This window comes from Silurus aristotelis (genome assembly GCF_946808225.1).
Source record: "Silurus aristotelis genome assembly, chromosome: 17".
Lineage (NCBI taxonomy): Eukaryota > Metazoa > Chordata > Actinopteri > Siluriformes > Siluridae > Silurus > Silurus aristotelis.
The window spans coordinates 16,915,835-16,935,014 of NC_139590.1; the positions used below are offsets into that span (position 1 = coordinate 16,915,835).

Here is a 19,180-nt window from a genome sequence, read left to right on the forward strand (position 1 = left end):
GAATTAATTCATTGTGTTAATTGGATATTGACATTTTGACCTTTTATTTTTTTAAAGGCCAAATTTTATTACCATATGTATTAAACTGTAGCTGGAGCAAAAAGAATGTCACAAATATAGATTTTCTGCTGCTTCAGTGTTTTTAGATATTGTTTGTTAAATGTTACTATGGTATACTGAATCATTATTTCATAATTGTGAAATGCTATTATTGACAATTCTATTAAGTTTATGCATAGAGTCAATATTTGCAGTGTTGACCCTTCTTTCTCATGACCTCTGCAATTTGCCCTGGCATGCTGTCAGTCAACTTTTGGGTCACATCCTGACTCATCGCAGCCCTGTCATGCATAATCAATGCTTAGAGTTTGTCAGAATTTGTGGGTTTTTGTTTGTCCACCCTACGCTTGAGGAATCACCACAAGTTCCCCATGGGATTAAGGTCTCGGAATTTCCAAAATGTCGTTGTTTAGTTCCCCGAGCCACTTAGTTATCACTTTTGCCTTATGGCAAGGTGCTCCATCCTACTAGAAAAGGCATTGTTCCTCACCAAACTGTTTTTGAATGGTTGTCAAAAGTTGCTCTCAAAGGATGTTTTTGTACCATTCTTTATTCATGAATGTGTTCTTAGGCAAAATTGTAAGTAAACCCACAGGAACAACCCCACACATGCATGGTCTCAGGCTTTACTGTTGGTATGACAGTTTACTGATGGTAGCGCTCATCATCTCTTCTCCGGACAAGCTTTTTCTTGGATGCCTCAAACAAACAGAAAGGGGATTCATCAGGGGATTCATTTATTTTGGTTCATTTGTTGTTGGTAAGGTATACAGTGGCTCTGGAGCTATAATCCCTCCCAGTCACATAGTTTGGAGGCACACAATGGTAAAGGTCTTTGGATGCAGTAAAATAATTTTTTTTCTAGCAAAAAGGAGACTTAAACCTGTTCCAGTCAATGCCCTTCTGCACAAAGCAAGCTCCATAAAAATATGGTTTGCATGAGTTGGAGTGGAAGATCAAGAGTGTCCTGCTATAGAACTCAGACCTGAATTCTATTGAGGACCTTTGGGACGAACTGGAACGCTGACTGTACCCCAGGCCTTTCTACCCTACATCAGTACCTACACAGTATCTACACAAGCACACTTCAAAATTTAGTGGAACATCTTTAGTGTGGAAATTATTATTACAGCAAATTGCCCGTATAGTGTATTTGCAGCCATGACCACCAGTTATCATTTTTCATAAGCCAGGTCTTGTGACTGGTCTTGAGCAGTTAAGGTTAGAATGAATAATTAGAGTTAAATGTTTTTAGACATTTGCTATAAGATTCGTGGGATTCAGCAATCAAATTACCAGATTGTAATTTGGCCTGTGGATGTAGTACGCAAAGGGGAATGGATAAAAATTCACAGTGTACATTTATAAGATTCTCACAGAGAATTACCACTACTTTTATAGCTGTTATTGAACACAATAAAATTATATGATATTTTTGCCAATAATTCGCAGTTATAATAAAACAATAATTTAATTATAAATTGCACCACAATATCAGTAACAATGCACTAAATTAATAGGACAACATTTTCACTATCCTAGGTGACAGAAATGCTTTCCATGCACTTGTAAACTTTGGAATAGTCTTCCTGACAGTATTTGGGGCTCAGACGTAATCTCCCAGTTTAAGTGCAGATTCAAGACATATCTTTTCAGCAAGGCCTACACATAACACACATTACATATCATAACCTCGTGCTCCAGTACATCTGATCACATGCACATTATCAACTTGTGCTTGTTAATATCATGAATAGCAGCTATGCTAATTCCTCTCCACTGCTTCTCTCTCTTTACCCATCCCGGGGCATCCTGAGGTTGCGCCAGCTCCAGTCACGTCCCACCTCATGAAGATTGTGGACCTTTAAAGAAGTAGATGCAGACCCCGCAAACATCCCAAACTATCTAGAGATGTACCAGCACCATTTGAATCTCACTTCATGTGGAGTTTGGACACTGGACCTCTATGAATGTTTAAAGGCTCTGGCATGGAGAAGCTGGTGTTGGATCTATGATGATCCCAGATGTTGAGCTATTTTATGAATTTCTCAGTAGCTCCTGGTTCCATAACCTCAAATGACTGTATAAGACTGTAGAAAGGACATTACTCATAATCTTACATTCCGGTGCTCATGTTAGCTCTCACTCTCCAGTGTTTTGTATTGTTTTTAAGATTTATAATCACATTCTTGATATCACCCAAATGAGGATGGGTTCCCCTTTTGAGTCTGGTTCTTCTCAAGGTTTCTTCCTCATAACATTTGAGGGAGTTTTTCCTTGCCACATTCCCCATGGCTTGCTCATCAGGGATAAATACACATCGGTTACCTTAGCTTGTAAATTCTGTAAAGCTGCTTTGAGACAATGTCTGTTGTAAAAAGCGCTATAGAAATAAACTTGACTTGACATGTAAGCCTATGTTCGTCCTATGTCACTAATAAAAGCTTTCTACTTTTTGTTTAAGAAAAAAAAAATTTGGCTGTAACTGAGATCGAACAGACCAGATTTAATGCTGGCTGGCTTACTGGGAAAACTTGCTTCAGTCCTAGTTATTTGGGCTACAGTAGCAGCTCATGAAGGGCCAAGCAGCCGCTATTTCCTACTGAAACGAGACCCAAGCACTCTGAAGGGCCTTGTTTCAATGAATTTGATTCACGTCTGGTCCTTCTCAAGAGTTCCTCCTCGAACTATTTGGCAAACAATGGGACGTGAGAAGAAGAGCTTGAAGGAGGAAAAACAGCAAGTCGTTCTCCAACCAGCCACCCACATGCCATCTGCTCTCAAAATCTCTGTTTTATTATTATCATTGTTGTTGTCACAGTTACAGGTTTATGTTTCACATCTTCTTCGTCATCTTCATCGCCGCTGTTGTTTTTATTTCTTGACTTTGGCATGAAACAGTACAGTGGGGAGAGAAAATTCTATTCCTATGTACATTTAATCATCCATTCACAAGCCTCTTAATGACTTGTCAGTTGCCCCGCTCTTCCATTTTCTGTCCAATTAATTCTTTTCTTCCTATCCGGATGAAGGCGTACAATAGGGCCCCTCCCCACCACACACACACACACACACACACACACACACACACACACACACACACACACACACACTCTCACAATAAATCATTAAAATTCAGCAACAGCTCTCTCCATTACTTCGGGAAGGGCTGCTTTGCATGCATGCCAGAGCCCAGCTTGAAATTTTACCCAGCAAAAAAACAGTGCTGGACAATTTTGCTCCTACTTCAGCTTACATATGAACTTTAAAGCCAATTTGGTACATTTAAAAATATTTTATTTATTTAATTAAATGATGATTCATGAAACTAAATGGCATATTAATATACTGATAATTTAATATTCATAGAGGATGAATTAATGAGATATGGGCTATACACTAATTCAGATTCATAAACTCAGACTGAATAAGTACTTTCATTAATGAGCTAATTCACCATGTATTGATAGATAAATATATTGTGCATTAATAGGAGATTAAATACTTTGCTACTGGAAAGGAGAGTTAAAATGTATAAAGTTTAAAAAGAATCATAAATAGATTGATATATTTCAGTAAAAGTCAGTTTAGAATCTGAATCTTTTTTTACTTAAATTTATAATAAATATTAAAACATTAAAACCACAGGGTGTCATCAAAGGCCATATTTGGGTATTTTATTAAAAAGTAAATTTTCTATCCTAGGCCTAGACAGTTTAATGTCAAAATATATACTCAATGATTTATTGTTTTCAAGCCACACTAGCCAATAATGTGTACTTTTTTTTTATATCTAATCAAAATCACAAAATGTTAATGAAAAGTATTTCAGTTCAATTTATATGTACTGTCTTGCTAAGGATTCTATGGAACCTTAATGCAAATCTGATATTAAAAAGGCATTCATTATGGTGCTCGTGATCCATTCAGATTAAAACGTCATTCTACATACGTCATTTTGCATATGCATATGAACAAAGTCAAGGAATTCATAATTCAGGAAAAAAAGGTTTATTGTTTTTTTTTCACATATAGGGCCTGCAGTTAAGGTTAGCTTTGTTAACACATTAAAAAACCTTCACAGCCAACTTTTCAAAAATGACAACAATAAAACAAAAGAACACTGTTTGGCTTTTCACAGCCAGAATAAAACAACATGTTTAGGAAAAAACTATAATATGCATCTCCAATGTCACTATGAAAACGTATTCATAACATTCTGAAACAACAGGTTAAAACAGGTGATGTGACAGAGGGATGAAGGCATGTTAATTCAACAAAAATTCAACATGATGAAAGTGAATCAACATATTCAAATGAGGAAAATGAATATATGGCAAATTTGTATTTTAAATGCCAAAACATCGGATATAAATAGATGCTTCTTCCTGGTGTATATACGTGTTTATACACGCAAATGTTATGTCAGCAAATTTATTATTCACTTTAGCATATATATTTTTAAGGGTTTGTATTTAAATTGAAAATAGTAATAAAAAAAAGGACTACAGACTGCAAAAGGCTAATTTGGCTTGTGCACGCCTAACGCAATTACTACAAATGCCTGTTGACTCCATATTGACCTCTTCTGTTTCATCCATTGCTTCATTTAAATGGTATGGAATGGCAACTTGTGCATGTGTGTGTGTGTGTGTGTGTGTGTGTGTGTGTGTGTGTGTGTGTGTGTGTGTGTGTGTGTGCATTTAATTTCTTTCCAGGATTGCAATATGCTACAATAATACAACTGATTGTAAAATAGCACAAAATTCAATATCTTCATCACCCAACCATTAATAACCCCCCCAAAAATATTTTTACAAATATACAACTTAAACACAAGGAATGAGAGAACAGTTAACATAAATAGATATGAAATATTTCTTACCAAAAAAAGGGAAACAAATATGTTTATAATAATTAAGAAGTTGGTGGGCAAGAAAAGTTTTATAGTTGACTCTTTCTATTGGATTATATTTTAAAATAATTGGTCCCAGTGCATGTGTGTATCTGTTTTCTCCATCTGCTTCTTAAACGGATTTGGCATACTCATGTGCTTCTCTCCTACATAAATCAGTGGCATATACTTAGTCATTAAAAAAATACAATTCCAAGAGAAGGCCTATATGTTGGGAATGGAGAGAAACAGTGACAGGTGGTCCTCACAGAGGATTTCTGCGTGCTGAACTGGTAATATCTGGCTATGCACCATCCATGAGAGTTTGGATAAGAGTTTGTTTGGGTGTGGGCAAATTCAGCAGGCACTTTTTCTTCTTCTTCTTCTACCCTTGAATAAGCAAACATACCACTTCTTGTCTGCTATTCCTTTAGAAGTGCTTCCACAGTACAGAACGTTAATCTGTACCTGATCAAGGCCTCGACAGGGTGGTATAAATCGGCTGCTCCCAGTTCGCAGTGGGGCTGTGGGAAGGTGGAATAGACAAGCTGTTGAGAATGGTGCCTCCATAAGCCCTCCGCGATGAGTGAAAGTAGGGGTACTGATAAAGGCTGGAGGCATAGGTGGAATATGGACTGTAGTAGCCAGGGCTTTGTAGGTCTGTATAGTCGCATGGCGAGCTTGGGAAAGGAGCAGTTGAAGTAGTGCAGCTTTGCGCACCATAGGAACCATAGTCAGAGTGAGAAGGTGATCTATGAGATGGCTCACTGTAGTGACTCGGGCTCAGCTGCTCTGTTTTGATGTGGGGTCTGTGCTGACCCATGTCACTGGATCCAGAAGAAGAGGCAGAGGAGGAAGAGAGAGCTGCTTTGCGGCTCCAGGCAACTCCATTCGGACCAGAGTGGCTGTATGAAGCACCGTAAACACCAGGGTTGGGTTCCGAAACCATGGAGGAGGCTACAGAATGCCCATTTACAGGAAGGTACTGATCAAATTCACGCACGTCAAAAGCCTCCATGTTGCTCATGACATCCGTACTAAGCTCAGATATGTCTACATTGCTGAAGTCAATATTCTGACGGCCAGTGTCCAGAAGACGCCGACTTTCATTCTTCATGTCTTGCTTTCCGCCATGACCATGGTGAAGGTCAGTTTTAGGTGTTGTTGGTGGTGTTGGAGGTCCATGGGGCTGACCTGAAAAAAAATAAATGACATATTTTAAATATGTACCAAAAAATTAAAAGAGCTGCAATCTGAATGTCACTAATTCTATTATATTCTGCAGGGTTATAATTATTTCTCACCCAGAGTAACCATCACCCACCTGGATGGTCTGTGTGGTGATGATCAGCTAATTCTGCAAGGCCACCCATGCCTGGTTCAGCCTTGTACATGTGATGGCTTAGCTCGGCACCAGAATCGGAGTCACTTTGTCCTGGCTTCACACTCTTTCTACGCCTTGGTTGGTACTTATAGTCAGGGTGATCCTTCTTGTGCTGTACCCTCAGTCTTTCGGCCTCCTCTACAAAGGGCCGCTTTTCATTCTCGGATAATAAGCTACGGTAAAGAGAAGAGTAAAAAGCAATTATTTTCTATTTCATTTTTATTATCATTAACTTTATAAAACAGCAAATTCACAAATTGCAAATGACATCATGGTTGACTATTAAAATATTAAAATTTCACATCTTCTTTATTACAAACCGGTTCGAATCCAAACCGCTTCAGATTAAAACTGCTATAATTCTGAAACTATTTTATATACCTTGAATGAACTGATAAATGCCTTGTGAAAGCGAATTTACCTCTATCTATCCATTCACTGACAGAAGAATGTATGACAGTGAAAATAGTTAACTTCAGTATCATAGATATCTAACTATATTGTACTGTCTAAATATATCTAAAATAATTTGAAATAATTATGAAAATAGTTAATCCAGTTTTCTGTCCCACAAACTTTGTGTAACTTTTTAAAAATAAAAAATAATAAAAAAAGGCAATATGGTTTAAGTAAAATATAAAATATGTGAAAAATAAATACATTAATAATAATAATAATAATAATAATAATAATAATAATAATAATAATAATAATAATAATAATAATAATAATAATAATGAAGCTCACCGCCAGAGTTTGCCCAGAGTTTTGCTGAGCTCGGCGTTATGGAGATGAGGGTACTGATCGGCCAGTTTTCTGCGCGCCGCCTGCGCCCACACCATAAACGCGTTCATGGGCCGCTTCACGTGCGGCTTGCTTTTGAGTGCGCCGTTGGCTCGCGCGGGCATCGGCACCAGTGACCAGTCGTAGCCCTTAAGCACCTGGGACACGGCGTCCCGGATACACGCTGGGAACCTGTCATCTTCCTCTTCGTCCATTTTTTTGTCAGACGAGTGGAGCAATCCGTGACTGTCTGATCCAGCCGGTGAAGAGGGCGCGTCCGAATCCGATTCGTCCTGAGACGCTGAGCTGGAGGTACCTGTCGGACTGCCCGGCGCGTCCGCCAAAGACTTGTCGCGCTCCTCGGTCATTTCTGGGTCCCTCTGGCCAAAATCCTTCGGGATGTCGGTGAAATCGTATGCGTATCCCTTACGGGTGAATGGTGCTAATGCTTTGATGCGCTGTTGGAAACTCAGATCTCGTTGTGCAACTCAGTGACAGTCGCTGAAAAAGTCTTTTGCGCGAAGTTGAGGGTGTCACGCCTCTCCTCACCCCTGATTGGTGGACTACACTGCTATACCACGTTCTTATTGGTGGGGCTATTTGCAGTCAAATATAATAAACCTTATTGCTTTCATTGTAAGAAATACTTTGGTTGAGAGGGACATGAGGAACAGGAAATTTTAAATGTTGTGAAGTATTAAAAACTAGAGACGTTTCTAATATGGTTGACATTTACTTAATAAAACTGTATTCATACGAAATATTCTCAAATGTTTAACTTCCACATATTCTTTTAAATGTACAATCCCATCCCAACATTTCTTCATTAATTATCTTTTTTTCTGTTCTGTTATGTTCGCATTCATCCATGGCTATTGTACAATTGTATTTGCTATATGCAAGCTTCTAAAACAGTTCAGATCATTTATTGAAATAGTATCCCCCTTTAAACTCTCAAAAACACTTACGTATTTCCTGCTACTGCCATATTCATATTTGCATATGTAATAAACAAATAGTCTGCGCTATATTTAATACCCTGCATTGCCTTGCATCCAAGTAATGCAATCATTAAAACATGCATAAAGAATAGAACGATATCCTTAAAACAACAGTCAATGAACAAAGTAGTTACTGCTTACTTCAAAACTAAAAAAGTACTGCAGGTAACAATAGTAAACACAGGAGAGTCAAAACAGGTAATGCTGTTTCTTAAACTAAAGTTTCTCATTAAGGCTTTCAGATCACAGCATCAGTCTGACAGAAATACTTACAAACAGAAATGTTTTTTTTGTTTTTTTTTTTTTTTGTTTTTAGAAAGCTTTAGAACGTGCACAAACGCACATGCTCTGCCAGTAGGGATCCGAGAGCATTGCGTAACAGGTGCCTATGTTGGTGAAACGTGGTTATAACTATACGCCAGTCTATGGTTTTACCAGGTGAGTTCAGTCACTTAGCTAAAAAGAAATTGATTGGTTGTTTGTGTTGACTTTTTCTGTGATGTTGGTGTTTATCATAAAAGACTAAGTGACATAGAATCTCTTTTTCCCCCACTAAAAGTAATGTATAATTTATTAAGATAGTAACCAAATTTTAACACTGATAGTTGTTGATATATATATAAGAGAAAGAAAGAGAGGAAGAGAGAGATTCAGACAAATGATAGCCTCATTTTGGAGTCAGCACTGTCTTCATTTGAATGTAAACAAATAGAGTAGAGTTATGCTAATACTTTTCAGAAGCTATGTAAAGAATATTCCTGCTGTAATAAAACAAAGGCCTCTATCCACCATTTATATCATGGTGGAATAACAGAACATTAAAAATGTAAAAGTCTCTTTGATTTCCATTTCAACAGGTTCCTGAGTTTAAAAAAAGGAAGTTAACGTCTGTCAACAGTTTATTTGTTAAAGGGCTGTAAATGGAGGGGGAAAACAGACAGTCATTTCACTTTAAAAGAGGCAAACCTAAACACTAGCCATAGAGTGTAAGAGAGACACATGACAATAAAGAGGAGAGATTGAATCACTGCCTTTTTTGTTAGTGTGCCTTCATGTATTGCTATGTTGATTTTTATCATTGGCATTCACATGAAAAGGCAAGGTATGTTTCACTTGGCAGGCATGTTGGAAGATTGTTTAACGCTTGCAGTAGGTGGCTGGGGTAGCAGCGCAGACAGAGACTTGTGGATGATAGTCACATGGAGAGGGGAACAGAAGATTTTCTTTACATTGTGGAACCTTGATATTATATTACTCATATATAAATTGTAAATCGTATAAACTATGATGTATTTCTGTGAGGTAAGTGATTTTTATCTTTTGCTTAAAGGAATTAACAGAAACATCTTGCATCTAAATTATAAAGTTTTGAAAATATTTATATTTTTTAAGATATCTTCTACAGTTTTTGGGTATGTGAACTTGCTTCCAGATAATTTAGATTGTGTTTGTATAAGTTAATATTTCTATATGAAAGCTATAAATGGACACGTTAAAGTAAAAAAAAAAAAAAAAGTATGTTGCTACTTGACTAAATCCCCAATTTTTTCCTTTTTTTGGGGGATGTGGGGTCAATTTGGATCATGCATAATTGTTGCATAATTGTTCTTTAGGCCATAATGACTAAGATATAACTGTTGTAACTTATATTTAGCCTAAATTGGTGATTTTAGCTACACTTTAACTGGCAAGGCGTTATTTGATATCAAAGTCCCACTAACAGATGCAGTCCATATTCAAACAAATGTTCAGCTTTTGCAAGAAACTACAAGGAATGCTGAAAGGACAGGGGCATCTGGCATAGAGGGGAGAATCGTGAAAGCTCTTGCTAAACAAAAAAAATAAATAATTTGAGGACGGCTCAGTTTCAGCTCACAATTAATGGTAAAAAAATGAGGCAAGGCAGAAGCATAACTTTGACCGACAGCTGGTTTCACTTGCCGCCAAGTGGTGGGATCGGCTGGTGGTTTCGGTGGGCTCTAGTGTCAGAAGAGGGGAAAGGCAGGAAAAGAACGGCGGTAAAATGAATCCAGCACTTGACCTTCACTGCTCTGTGTGTTGTGGAGAGTTTGCTGCACCCCATGTTCTGAAAGAGAAAGAGGGAATGACAGAGAGAAAGAAAGAGAGAGAGAGAGAGAGAGAGAGAGAGAGAGAGAGAGAGAGAGAGAGAGAGACTCACATGAACTCAGAATGTCCCAGTGTGGGACGGAAGGTTTTAATTTCAGCTTTTGTGATTCCTCAAAGGGGGGGATTTGGTTAGAGACAGACAAAGCAAAGCCTGCTATAGCTTGGTTCTTGCAGACTGTGGTCAGATTTACCCCTATGAGTTCATAACACTCTGCATCTTAAATTATGCACATCCTATATTAAATTACAAAATCATTCACAGGGAGCTCTCATGCCTTTTTTACCACTATTATAAAATCCATTTTTATAACTACTTCTGAGAAAAGGTGATGTAAAATCAACAACATGCTCTTCCAGCTTCTGCTAAGCATATGGTGGTGACCCACAATAATTCTAATAGCACCTCAATGGTACAAATTTAAATATAATATTTTTTTTATTTTGGCCTTAATTTATATAGAACTCTTTCTGTCGCACTGCTATGTTACTGGAGCGTTTACCATTCAGGCTGTAAACACAAGGATATGAACTCTCCCCTCCCCTTGTCTTTTTGCCCTTTTGTTCACCCAGGCTGCTAGAGACACAGCCAAACCACACACTAAACAAGTTCATACAGCTACTGAGCCACAACACAGCTCTGTGAAATTGGGAGAAAATTAAAAGTCTCTTCTGTCTTTTGCTTTTGTCTGATCTTTCTCTCTCTCTCTCTCTCTCTCTCTCTCTCTCTCTCTCTCTCTCTCTCTCTCTCTCTCTCTCTCTCTCTCTCTCTCTCTTCTCTCTCTCTCTCTCTCTCTCTCTCTCTGCAACTTGCATTATGTAAATAGCTTTGCCCAATATTTTTTTTATAAAAAAAAAAAATAATAAAATCATGTTAGATCCTTTAAAGTTTTCAACTTTAAACTTTTTTAAAAGTTTGTACAACCCTCCCTCTCCCCTCCTGGAGTAAACAGTTGATGTCTTCTCTGTCTGGAGCTTGGCAGATGTGTTTTGCACATCTGGACAGCTCACTGGAGAACGGACCTGCGGATATTCAAGCAAGCTAGCCATTTGAACTTTACTGGTTCTAATCATGCCCCACCCTCCAGCAGTTTTTGCAAGTTAGGCCATCCTATTGACCCATGACCTCCCGCTTCCCTAAATTCATTCTAAAAAAACATCTTAATGAGGGGTGTATTAGGGCAATTGAATGTTTTATTTAAACCTATAAGGAGGCTCGGAGAAATGCTTGAGAGGTACAGGCAAAGGGTAGGTGTTTTATACTGAAGGAAACAATTAGAACTAACCATGTAGAATAAATTAGCCTGAATACATTTTTTCTTTAATGCTATAAGGAAACCAAAGTAGTTCCAGATTTTATTGTGGTGAAGAGGGTGGGCTGTAGTGTACCATGTCATTTCTAATTATTTCAGATCTTGTCCACTGCACAACCATAAAAGATTAATTTTTTTGAATAAATAATAAAATAGAATAGAATATATATAACATTAGTCATTTTTTCCATTTTAATTCACAATAATTTATTTATTTAAAGAGTTCAAATATGATGTTTTACTCTCCAATCACTGGTGCAATTTCCAAAAATGACTGACATACATTAATTTCTATTTAGTATTTCCCTATTCCACTATTTATCATTTAAAAAATACTTTGCTTTTTGGACCAAAAGACCACAAGAAAACTAAAGCTAAATATTTAATTGTGTCTGTAAACATATATGCTTAATCAAAATGTTAAATAAAAGACATCATATGGATATGGTGCTTAAGTGCTTCAGTGTTAAATTTAAGTGAACTCGAAAAGATCATGTGGTGTGACTAGAAATCATGTAAAGTGATTGCTGTCAAATATATGTACATTTCTCTGCTCTGAATACTGTAATCATTACAGTACAGAAAAGACATTTGCTTGCTTCATTTTGATAGAAAATGTAAATTAAATTCTTCTGCATTTTCTGCAATGTGTTTTCTTTAAAAGTTCAAATAATATTTGTGGATGATCACTTTAGTTCTCTGTCCTTAATGAAAGAATGTACCTTGCTGGTTAAAAAAGAAATACATATTTTACCTATTTCATATTACAAACATATGCCATTAAATACACTTATGCATTTCCAATTATTCAAATTGGCATGTTTAATTTTCTTCAGTAAATTTACTGGCAGAATTCAAACTTTATCTATTATCTTGCATTTTTGAGGCCACAACAAATTCATGTTAATTAGGATTCAATTCACATAACTGTATAATACTTTTTGCAAATATTTCACCAACTTCCAAAAAGCTTGATGTTTACATTTTCTAAATTGGCCCTTTAAAAGACCTTATACATCAATGAATCATGTGGGTGAGTGCGGGTGTGCGCTATGCTGCACATCTACTGTGAGGAAAATAAGTATTTGAACACCCTGCTATTTTGCAAGTTCTCCCACTTAGAAATCATGGAGGGGTCTGAAATTGTCATCGTAGGTGCATGTCCACTGTGAGAGACATAATCTAAAAAAAAAAAAATCCAGAAATCACTATATATGATTTTTAAACTATTTATTTGTATGATACAGCTGCAAATAAGTATTTGAACACCTGTCTATCAGCTAGAATTCTGACCCTCAAAGACCTGTTAGTCTGCCTTTAAAATGTCCACCTCCACTACATTTATTATCCTAAATTAGATGCACCTGTTTGAGGTCCTTAGCTGCATAAAGACACCTGTCCACCCCATACAATCAGTAAGAATCCAACTACTAACATGGCCAAGACCAAAGAGCTGTCCAAACACACTAGAGACAAAATTGTACACCTCCACAAGGCTGGAAAGGGCTACGGGAAATTGCCAAGCAGCTTGGTGAAAAAAGGTCCACTGTTGGAGCAATCATTAGAAAATGGAAGAAGCTAAACATGACTGTCAATCGCCCTCGGACTGGGGCTCCATGCAAGATCTCACCTCGTGGGGTCTCAATGATCCTAAGGAAGGTGTGAAATCAGCCCAGAACTACATGGGAGGAGCTGGTCAATGACCTGAAAAGAGCTGGGACCACCGTTTCCAAGGTTACTGTTGGTAATACACTAAGACGTCATGGTTTGAAATCATGCATGGCACGGAAGATTCCCCTGCTTAAACCAGCACATGTCCAGGCACGTCTTAAGTTTGCCAATGACCATTTGGATGATCCAGAGGAGTCATGGAAGAAAGCCATGTGGTCAGATGAGACCAAAATAGAACCTTTGGGTCATAATTCCACTAAACGTGTTTGGAAGAAGAAGAATGATGAGTACAATCCCAAGAACACCATCCCTACTGTGAAGCATGGGGGTGGTAGCATCATGCCATGGGGGTGTTTTTCTGCACATGGGACAGGGCGACTGCACTGTATTAAGGAAAGGATGACCGGGGCCATGTATTGCGAGATTTTGGGGAACAACCTCCTTCCCTCAGTTAGAGCATTGAAGATGGGTCGAGGCTGGGTCTTCCAACATGACAATGACCCGAAGCACACAGCCAGGATAACCAAGGATGGCTCTGTAAGAAGCATATCAAGGGTATGGCGTGGCCTAGCCAGTCTCCAGACCTAAACCCAATAGAGAATCTTTGGAGGGAGCTCAAACTCCGTGTTTCTCAAGGACAGGCCAGAAACCTGACTGATCTAGAGAAGATCTGTGTGGAGGAGTGGGCCAAAATCCCTCCTGCAGTGTGTGCAAACCTGGTGAAAAACTACAGGAATCGTTTGACCCCTGTAATTGCAAACAAAGGCTACTGTGCCAAATATTAACATTGACTTTCTCAGGTGTTCAAATACTAATTTGCAGCTGTATCATACAAATAAATGATTTCTAAGTGGGAGAACTTGCAAAATAGCAGGGTATTCAAAACTTATTTATTTCACTGTATATGAGGATGGCTGGGTTGTTGGTGCCAAATATTTCAGAATCTGGCATCGCCTAGTCTATAATTTTTTTCAACTATTTGATAACCATAGCTGTCTTGTCAGGTTAAACTAGAGTGATCATCAGTGGCAGTTAGTGATTTTTTAAATAGGAGAAGCACAGGTGTCTCTTACTGAACTGTATGTTTTTGTGTGTTATGTATTATCTGTTTCATCTGTTGGTTTGGCCTCCTGTTTAATTCTCACTGTTACATCATTCAAAGATTTTTTTCCAAACTCATGTTGACATGTGCCTGCCCTACTGTGCTAAAGAGCAACTAAACTACTACTTTTTAATTAAACTGCTCTGCATCCACGTAGAACAAACATTAGCCCACTGTCAAATTAAGGTTGATATATGAAGCCTTGTGTCTGCGTGGGACACAAAATTGCATATTAAATGCCTGTTGTCCAAATTGCATTACAGTTTGCCTAAAATGACTGAACAGCATATAGTGACACACACTAAAAATACTAAAACACTTTATATATAAATATAACAAGCAGAAGCAAGTAAAACATTTTATTGCTGAATTGGAATATTCCATTGGAATGGAATTTTATAGTAGGACAGGCTTCTCAAGTAGTTTTAAAGCAATCACCTATAATTAGCATTCTTATCTCTCTCAACAGTCCATTTCTACCAGCAGAACTGTCATTCACTGGTTTTCTGTCTGTGTGAACTCTAGAGATGATTGTGCATGAACAATCAAGGAGAACAGCAGTTTCTGAAATACTTAAGTATTTAATTCTGTGCTAAAAATAAGCAGAAATCTATTTGTTTTCATCTGTTTAATTTGAGAGGAATACTAATCAAGCAGCACCAAAAGTCATTCTATAAATCGCAGGGCTCTCTATGTCTATGTTTCTATAAAACACCTCCAGCAGGTGTCTTCTAATAAAATTGCTTGAGGTCCAGTAAAATAACCCCGGACAATTATATATCTAAAAACATGAATTTATGCTTTTTGCCAGACTAAAGTAGTGTAGACATTTTTATTGGTCAAATTAATAAAAGAAAAAAAAAAGATAAATAAAAGAAAAAAAAAGCTAAAGTACTATGTTTTTTGCTGAAGTGAGATTACAGATTACAGGTAATGAACTCATACCTAACTGGTTAAAAAAATAAAAAAATAAAAAAATAAATAAATCACATTTAAACTTCACACTTATTGTCTCCTGGGTGGACCAGTGTGGACCTAACAATGTATCTAATGTTTAACATTGCTCTCTTCTATGCTCCAAGTTGCACTAGTAAAAATATCATCAGCAATATCATTCAAAAACACAAACAGGCAAAAATGCTATTGTTGGAAAAATGAAAACGTGCAAGATACCCTTTATCTGTTCATTTGTACAGTTCCTTTAAGTCCAAAAAAATTTAAATGAAAATGTATTACAATTTATAAACGGCTTGTTATGTTTTCCTAAAATCCCCTGTATTCTTAATTGAACACTTATATGCTTGTTGTTGCCTGCTGAGTGTAGGTTTCTACAAAGTGTCTATGTTTTGTTTCGTAATGGTGTTTATGTTTCCACTTTTGACAACCGCAACAGACTCCAAGCAAATGAGTCACACAGGCCTCGTACAGTTCGATTAAGGAAGAATAAATGCGTATTTTTTCACCCATTCATCTCGAAAGCATCAGCTTTCCTTATTTTTGAGAATGGCATTGTTTTTCACTCAATAAAAGTTTCTATCTATCTAAGTTTCTATCTATTTGCCCATCGCTCTCTGCTGTCTTCACTGCACGCACAACTGCACGACTGATCGTAGCACCATTATGCATAGTAACTGTAGTAGCGGCTCTACTGCTCTACTGAGCTAACCTTGATGTGCGTGATATACATTTTATTTTATTAGAAAATAGCGTTTGGTATATATTTATTTCATTATGTGAAACGGCTACCTGTCTTTTCCAGCCATATGTATTACATTTTTCTTTTTTCTGAACAAGGAGACCCAAGCCAGTTCAAGCATAACAGTGCTCTTTTGCACAAAGCAAGCATCAAAAACATATAGTTACTTAGTTTGAAGTGGAAGAACTTCCACGCCTGCTATAGAGCTATAACCACAACCCTATTGAACACCTTTGAGATGAATTGGAATTCTAATTTCCTAGGCCTCCTCAACCTACATCAGTACCTGATTTACTAACATCCTTAAGGCTGAATAAGCACAAATCTCCCAAACCAAATATGAAAATCTAGTAGAACATCTAGTAGAACATCATCTTAACTGGAGGTTATTATAACAGCGAATGAAAATGTGAAATGGGATGTTCAAAAAGCACATACAAATTTTGATCAGGTGTCCACAAACTTTTGTTCATATTTACAATAAAAGCTTTAAATGATAAATATTAAGATAAAAATAAAGCATCTGCATATTGGTTTAGCTTTGGAAAAACAGAAATTGTTTAGGAATGGGAACATGAGTGATGCTGCATGGCAGTTAGCAGATGGTTGGTTTAGCCATTTTGTTTTGTCTAATTACCCTGGCTCTGCTTCTCACTAGCTTATGTCCTGAGACTATGAGCTGCATACAAAAATAATAGATCACAATTGGCATTCATTGTCACAAAAGAATACCAAGAATATTAGCACCACACATGCTAGAAATTGTGCGTTGTTTTACTGATTGCATCATAATCACAAATGTCCTATTAGGATTAGGTTAGTTAATCATTTGGGTATCTGTATTTTAGTTTTTTACATGTATATGTACTTATAAAAATCTGACATTTTGACAACCATAAAAATTCCAAAGCACCATTATGCACAATTTGGATAATTTACAAAATTTTCTTTACAAACTGGATGTGAAACAACTAGTCATTATTTATATAAAGATACAGTGATATGGTATACAGTAATTCTTTATACAAGTAGCTGTCATTACAAATGCTTTCTCAGATAGTGTGAGTAATTCTGGTTTGGAATATTTTCGTGAAAGCCTTATCCATTTTCATTATTGGGTAAGTGTAGCATATCTGGAGGATATTATTGTCTGAGCTACAAGACTAAATTCTAAAAGTAGCAGCAGTCAGACATCTTTTTTTTCCTAAAACAAGGTGATATCTGCATAGAAAACGATGGGTATGTGTATCTAAAACATCAAATGAGTTTACATTTTAATAGTAGGTAAATTAGCCTGTAATATTCTCAGAGAAGGCTTAAAAAAGCACTAACATGGCCAATCTGGATTTAAGTAAAATCACAGAGTAGCACCTTTAAAAAGCCCCCATGTAAATTGAATCCCATCTGGATAGGGCTTTAGTCTGTTTCTGCTGACCCAGTTAGCACACATAGCACTGGGTAAGTGAATTATAACAACCAGGGCCACTTATAAAAAAATATAGTATAACTGCCTACATTACTATTCAATACTGCAAAAGTATTTTCTTTTAGCTTCATCCCAAGATGATCATAAAACTCATAATGTATTCATCCCAATTAAATTTTTTTGAATTTGAAATGAACTGTAACAATTATATTGCAAACACTGCAGCCTCATTTAAATTATTCAGTGTTAGTGGAGATAAATACACTTCACTTGCCAATTTGTCTTTGTGCATGTAATTCTTAAGAACACTACAACACTCCTGCACACAAAGGTGTTGTAGCAGTCTCTGTTCTATAGCGCAAATTCTTCATCAGTTGGTGGGAACAGGATTGAACTTGTGGCATTGTTGGCTGCATAATATAAAATAAAATTACATTCTGTTTAAATAACTTGAATGTTACTTGCAATCTGCCAAATGAATAAATATATTCTGAATGCAGGTTAAAGCATATAGGACTAAGCTATATTCAAAGCTTTTTGATTTGTGTTTATGAATATTTGTCCACTTATGAAGAAACCCACTACAAACTGCAAGTCTCGATGCAGGCATGCAGCTGACATTCCTTAATATTACTTACACTGCAACGTAATTACATCTATATACAGTATACTAATATATAGCATATATAATGCATCTCTGGACACTGTGACTCATTACTAGTTTTCTAATTTTATTTTTATGTCATTTTGCTGCTAACACTGTATAAATCTGTCAATAGAGCATTATCTCATAAGAACAAACAGCTTGGAATAGGTTTAATAATCTTACATTTGTTTTTTTTTAAAAATGGCTATATTCAAGAGATTTGTTAAGAGGTCTTATTATTTGCAGTGCAAATCATACACTATATTGGCAAATGTTTGCAGACACCTGGTCATAAATATAGTATAGTATGTGCTTTTGGAGCATTGGTTTCAACTTTTATTCCTAATTTGCTCTTATAATTTCCTCTATTTTTCTGGGAAGATGTTTGGAGTGTGCTTGTGGACATTTCTCTTCATCAACTAACAATGGTATTAGTAAGGTCATGTACTGATGTAGGTGAGGTGAGGAGTCCTAGGGTGCAGTCAGTGTTCCAATTCATCCCAAAGGTCTTCAGTAGGGTTTAGATCAGAGGTCTATAGCAGGCAACTCAAGATCTCCCTGTCCAAACGATATAAACTATATCTACATGGAGCTGTTTTTTTGGGTTTCCAAGATAAGTGAATGCAACTTTTTTATTATACCGCATCCAAAGACATCCTATACAATTATGTGCCTCCAGCTTTGTAAGAGTTTGGAGAACCACATATGGCAGGAAAAGACAGGTGTCCCTAAATTTTTGTCCATATAGTGTATTAAGGGTAGTCAACTGTATGCCTGCACTTAGAAACCGGTGTAAACTGCAGCTAAGTGATTACTTGCCGGGTTGGTTACAGGACTACACTTCAGCCTTGCACTTGTATGAAATGCCATTATTTTCAAGATTCACCAAGAATATGTTTGATACCCTAATTATTTGTATGCTGTAAATAGTTTGGAGTAATAGGTATCATTTGCTGTAGGGTGGGTTTTTCCTCTTCACTACTTCACTTTTTCAAACCGTTGACAGCTACAGTAGGCCCACTGCATGCAAATGTAAAGCCTTTGACAACAGACACCAGTATCTGTGTTTGTTTTGTGTGG

The 19,180-nt window shown here is 36.9% G+C and overlaps 1 protein-coding gene and 1 long non-coding RNA gene across 2 annotated transcripts in view; one reads left to right on the top strand and one right to left on the bottom strand.

Annotated features, from left to right (window-relative positions):
* Window positions 1-19,180, top strand: part of LOC310739802 — a 351,802-nt gene that overhangs the window by 141,728 nt on the left and 190,894 nt on the right. The window lies entirely within an intron of this gene.
* sox8a (SRY-box transcription factor 8a) lies at window positions 4,056-7,658 on the bottom strand. Its single transcript, XM_083566805.1, has 3 exons — window positions 7,086-7,658; window positions 6,279-6,511; window positions 4,056-6,148 (listed from the first exon to the last, which is right to left on the bottom strand). The coding sequence occupies exons 1-3, from the start codon at window positions 7,487-7,489 to the stop codon at window positions 5,427-5,429; spliced, it is 1,359 nt and encodes a 452-aa protein (XP_083422931.1). The 5' UTR covers window positions 7,490-7,658; the 3' UTR covers window positions 4,056-5,426.

Excerpts from the sequence above, each read along its gene's own strand:
- sox8a (XM_083566805.1), bottom strand. The coding sequence starts at position 7,489 with ATGACCGAGGAGCGCGACAAGTCTTTGGCGGACGCGCCGGGCAGTCCG. Across the intron at positions 6,512-7,085 it reads ACTCTGGGCAAACTCTGGCG|CTTATTATCCGAGAATGAAA; the intron begins GTGAGCTTCATT and ends TCTTTACCGTAG. Across the intron at positions 6,149-6,278 it reads TCACCACACAGACCATCCAG|GTCAGCCCCATGGACCTCCA; the intron begins GTGGGTGATGGT and ends ATTTTTTTTCAG.